This window comes from Priapulus caudatus, unplaced genomic scaffold (assembly GCF_000485595.1).
Source record: "Priapulus caudatus unplaced genomic scaffold, Priapulus_caudatus-5.0.1 Scaffold410, whole genome shotgun sequence".
NCBI classification, from domain to species: Eukaryota; Metazoa; Priapulida; class Priapulimorpha; order Priapulimorphida; family Priapulidae; genus Priapulus; species Priapulus caudatus.
Genome location: NW_014577471.1, coordinates 216,589 through 222,261, shown reverse-complemented (window position 1 = coordinate 222,261; position 5,673 = coordinate 216,589). Strand labels below are relative to the sequence as shown.

Here is a 5,673-nt window from a genome sequence, read left to right as displayed (position 1 = left end):
AGGAGAGAGAGGGACAGAGACGGAGTAGAGAGGAGAGAGAGGGACAGAGACGGAGTAGAGAGGAGAGAGAGGGACAGAGACGGAGTAGAGAGGAGAGAGAGGGACAGAGACGGAGTAGGAAGAGAGAGACGGAGTAGAGATCGAGAGACAGGCGGTGCTGTGTATGCAGTATATACTTACTTGATGTGAGCGCTCGTTGCCGGCAGACTAGTCGTTGACGATGTTTTGCTTTCGGAGTTAGCGGAAGCTGCCATTCCTGCAGCTAGCACGCACGCACGCACGCACGAACGCAAGCGAGTACGGGAGCACGGAAGTATCAACCTCGCTCTGGGACGGTTCGGCGCACACACTGATCGTAGTTCCCCAAATATTCTCGCTCACTCGCTCGCTCACGTATCCATGTACAGTTCAGGTACAACTGTCTACACCACCGCCAAGATGCTACACCACCGCCACGTAGAGACGCTGCTGTGGTATAATATATACGCAATATATAGTAATATATAGTATAATATATAGTATAGTATATATATACGCACGGGTAACAGTATCAACAAGAAACAGAGTCGGACGAACCTAGGAGCGGAGAGCGATCAGTGTGTTCGTGCTGCGCGCGGTCCTGACAGCTGAATGCGATCGCAGCATCCACGCAAGCTGACTGCGCCTCGGGAAGATTAGCCCCCCCTCCCCGTGTTGACCTAGCTGATTATTTCAGGGGAAGCGCTACGCTTGAGTGGGTGCGCGCAGCTAAACGGCTATGGCCCGAAACGGGCATTACACAGAATAATAAATATAGTACAAATAGCTATCGATATAAAGTTCATAGATCATCTTTTGATCAAATTCTTTAGTCTTCGTACACTTTTTCTTTCATACTGTTTGATTCTCTTTATGTTGAAGCATTCGCGCGATCACAAGTTGTATGCACGAGTCCTCTCCACAGCTTCGACAATGAACGTGTCCGCAAATAGACGACATTTACGCGAAACAATTGTTTGATCAGAGTTATCAAGTTATGTCGTGTAGCTCCCATCTCTCGGTTGGTACCTTGAAACAATTGTTTTATACAGAACGAGTTATCAAGTACTAAATTTCTGTAGCACAGCGATTGTACGCTGTGTTTGCGAATGCCAGGTATCTTCCAAATGTAATAATTTGTCGAAAATCGATTGCATTCAGCCTGTAATAACATTATTCGCCGCATGCAGAGGCAATTGACGTGAAAAATTTGTTAGAATCAATGTCCAACTTTAATCATTATAAGGTGAATGTTTTCACAGCTGAAATGTCGCTATTAACATTTCAATCAGCCAGCAAAATATTGTCTGGTTTCTATACATCGGCATTCTGATACCTCAGTATTTTCATGTAATGAAATTCCTTTTAATTCCTAGAGCAAATTAATTCTTAACAGTCACATTAATAATCAATAGTTGCCTGGTTGTACCATATTTTCGTTAGCTTAGTGGAAGATCAGTGTTCGCTCACGAACAGTATCTGCCGAATGAAATACTATTTTGTTAAAATCCTAGTTTTAAAATTATGGTGCATCATGGTTGTTTGACATGAAAAACCCGATGCCATTAATATGGATAGAGTGCACACTATCTATAATGGGTATGATATAATGCAGTATTATATGACCGTTCACTCCCAGAGCCACCCCACTTCAATAGCCGTGCGTTTACAGAGTGCGAACGAGGAGAGAGAGAGAGAGAGATACTGAGAGAGAAAAGAGAGAGAGAGAAGATGAAGCAGAGGAAAAAAGATCACGCGCAACTATAATAGATTTATACTGTGAATGTGCACACACATATATATACACACATATACACACATATACACAGATAGATAGGAAGTAGACTAAATAGAATAGGATAAAGATAGATAGATAGATAGATAGCCAGATAGACAGATAGATGAGATAGATTAGATAGATGAAAGATAGATAGATAGATTAGATAGATAGATAGATTAGGTAGGTAGATAGATAGATTGAGTAGATGATTGATAGATAATAGATAGATAGATATATATATAGATAGATAGATAGATAGATAGATAGATAGATAGCATAGTAGATAGATAGACTAGACTAGATAGATAGATAGATAGATAGCATAGATAGATAGCATAGATAGATAGATTAGATAGATAGATAGATAGATGAGATTAGATAGCATAGATGAGATAGATAAGTAGATAGATAAGATAGATAGATAGATCTGATAAATAAACTAGGATAGTAGAGCTAGATAATAGATAGAATAGATACGATAGAAGAGTAGATAGATCAGTAGATAGATAGATACGCCATAGCACCTAGATACGCATTCAGACTAGATAAGATTCAGATACGATACGATACAAGATAGACTAACACTAGCAATCAGATATGCCCCCCCCGACCACCCCCCGCGCCCCCCCCCCCCCCCCCCACGGCCAGACGGGCCCGCACCACGCCCAGCACCCCCCACCACCCACCCCGCCCACCCCACACCCCCCCCCCCACCCCCACCCCCCCCCCCCCCCCGAACATACTCATGCTGTCAATACAAGGATAGACAAACACCCCGCCGCCCCCCCCCACCCCACAACCCCCTCACGAACCTAATGCCGACGAGATCACAGATACGACCTCGGACAAGATAGATAAGATAGAATAGATAGATAGATAAGATAGATAGATAGGATAGATATGATAGAATAGATAGATAGATAGATAGATAGTAAGATAGATAAATTAGATGATAGATCAGAGTAGATATGATATAATAAATAGATAGATAGATAGATATATATATTAATAGATAGATAGATATGGATAGATAAGATAGAAGAAGATAGGATAGATAGATAGATAGATAGATATAGATAGATAGATAGAAGATTTAATAGATAGGAAATAGATAAATAGGATAGATAGATAAGATAGATAGATAGATTAGATAGATAATAGATAGATTAAGATTAAATAGATGAAGAATAGAATGAGATTAGATAGATAGATATAAGATAAATTAGATAGATAGATAGATACGATAGATGATAGATAGATAAGATAATAGCGATAGATAGATAGATAGACTAGATAAGATAGATAGACTATGATAGATAGATAGATAGATAAGATGAATAGATAGATTGAGTAGACAGATGGATAGATTCATTCACTCTTCCTCCTTCAGTTATCTTTCTCACTGCCTACTCTCCACCCCACTCCCTGCTTTCTCTCGCTTTCTCTCCGCTCCCGCTTTTCTTTTTTTCTGCTCTCCTCTCTCTCTCTCTCTCCATCTGTGTGCTGTGAGTGCGTGAAGTGTGTGTGCTGTGTGTGTGTGGTGTGTGGTGTGTTGTGCTGAGCGCGCGCGTGTAGTGTGATCTGTGTCTCGTATGTGTGTGCGTGTGCGTGTTGGTGTGTCTGTAGTAGTATGTGTGTGTGTGGTGTGTGTGTGATGTGTGTGTGTGGTGTATGGCGGCGCGGAACGCGTGCGTAATGCTGTGTTGTGGCTGTGCGTTGTGTGTGTGTGTGTGTGTGTGTGGTGGTGTGAGTGTGTGACTGCTTGTGTGTGTGCTGTGTGTGTGGTGTGTGTGATGCTGTCGTGCTCACTCACACCTTAAACCAACTTCTCTCGCCCTAGCTCTCCTCTCTACTCTCATTATACCGTCTATACAGTACCATCGGCTCTCTCATCTCTCTCTCTCTCCCTCTCTCTCTCTCTCTCATCTCCCAGTGCTCATTTCGGTCTCTCTCTCTCTCTTTCACGCTGCTCTCTCTTCTTTCTCGCCCTCTCATCTCTCTTTCTCTGCTGTTGCTTACTCTCTTTCCTTTCGTTCCTCATTTCTTCTCTCTCTCTCTCCTCTCAGTTACTCTTTCTCTCTCTTTCTTTCTTTCTTTACTTACTTTCTCTGCTTTCTCTACTTTGTCTCGGCCTGCCTTCGACGCGATATCATAATTATGAGCACCGGACTGTGCGTCGCCCAAACGTGACAGGTTCCGTTGATTGGAATAGATTGATCAGTTGGATGTTCAGTCAGCTTAGGGTATAATAGTGGTTACGATCAAGCCATGCATTCTGCCCCCGCACGCTTACCTAGCGTCGCTCCCCACAGCATCTCGCCTAAAGCATCCTCCCCAGCATCCTCCCCCCAGCATCTGCCCTCAGCCATCCTCGCCTAGCTTTTTCCTCTAGCTTCCGGACAGAGTGTCGAAGTGAACCGCTGACGTCACGTCGGCGCGTGACGTCACATATCCGACATCGTCACAGTCGCGGCCCATCACTGTTTCTCCTATTAGATGTTGTGTGCGGGGAAACTTACGCAGTGCGTACGTCACTGCCCCTCGTCGTTGCTGTTCCTTGTCGCGGTGCGGGTCGTGAAACAGCGACGGATACAGGCGCATTATCGAACTCACGTCGGCTGCCGCTACTCGACCTGTATGGTGTTGACTTACCCAGCTACCCCCCGCCACCCACGCCGCGTGAGCACCGTTACGCGATCACACCACCACCGCGCGAGCACCTACACCACACACAGCCGCGCGCGGAGCGACCTACGCACAACACACCAGCACGCGTGAGTACGCTGCACGCACAACACACACGACGCGTCGAGCACGCTACTGCACATCACACCGGCGCGGCGTGGAGCACCTACGCACAACACACACACCGGACGCGAGCACCTACACACACGCCGCGCTTTCGGCGAGGCACCTACAGCACCACGACAGCACACCACGCGTGTAGTACCTGCCGCAGCACACACACACGCGTGAGCAAACCTACGCCCACACAACACTACCGCGCCGCGACACCTACGGCAGACACGCGCGCGTGAGCATCTACGCACGACACACGCGCAGAGCGTGAGCACTAGCACACACACACACGCCGCGCCGTGAGCATCTACGCACAATACAACGCGCGCGAGACCTACGCACAAGACACCCGCGCGCGTGAGCATACTCTACGCACACACACGCGGCGCGTGAGCACCTACGCACACAGCACACGCGCACGCGAGCACCCACGCACACACACGCCGCGCCTGCCACGGCTACACACGCAACACACGGCGCGGCACTAAACGCACAACCGCGCGGACCGCACGACACGCGCGAGCACCTACGCACGCACAAACAGGCCGTTACTGACGGCGCGGCCGTGAGCACCTAGCCAGACCACAGGAGCTCGCACAGCGCGCAAGCAGCCTACCGCACGAACCACACATGCGCAGGCGCGCACCCACGCACACACCACACGCGCGCGCCGACCTACACACGCTAACACCTGTCCGAGCGGCTGGGCCGAGAGGGGGATACACCACGCCGGCACGATTCTACGACACAACACACGCGCGCGCAGCACCTACGCACCACACACGTGCGCGAGCACCTACGACGCCACACACACGCGCCGCGGCGGTGAGTATACCTACGCACACACACACAGAGTATGGAGCACCGGGGTACGCCGCGAGCACCTACCCACAGCACAGCCACAGTGTGCATCCTCGCACGCGCGCACACTACCACACACACACGCGCGCGCGGCGAGCACCGTACGCACAACACACCACACTACACGCGCGCACGCCGAGCACCTACCACACTGTGGCGGGCACCACCAGCGCGCGCACCTAACGACCACCACACACTACGCGAGCACGCCTACG

At 48.5% G+C, this 5,673-nt stretch overlaps 2 protein-coding genes across 2 annotated transcripts in view; one reads left to right on the top strand and one right to left on the bottom strand.

Moving 5' to 3' along the window:
* The window catches only part of LOC106810097, a 20,349-nt gene extending 19,919 nt beyond the window's left edge, over positions 1-430 (bottom strand). The window contains exon 1 of the mRNA XM_014813369.1: positions 181-430. Coding sequence (XP_014668855.1) covers positions 181-254 — 74 coding nt within the window. The 5' untranslated portion in view covers positions 255-430. The remainder of the gene's footprint in view (positions 1-180) is intronic.
* Positions 1-5,673, top strand: part of LOC106810098 — a 32,241-nt gene that overhangs the window by 3,599 nt on the left and 22,969 nt on the right. The gene's annotated exons all lie outside the window — the stretch shown is intronic.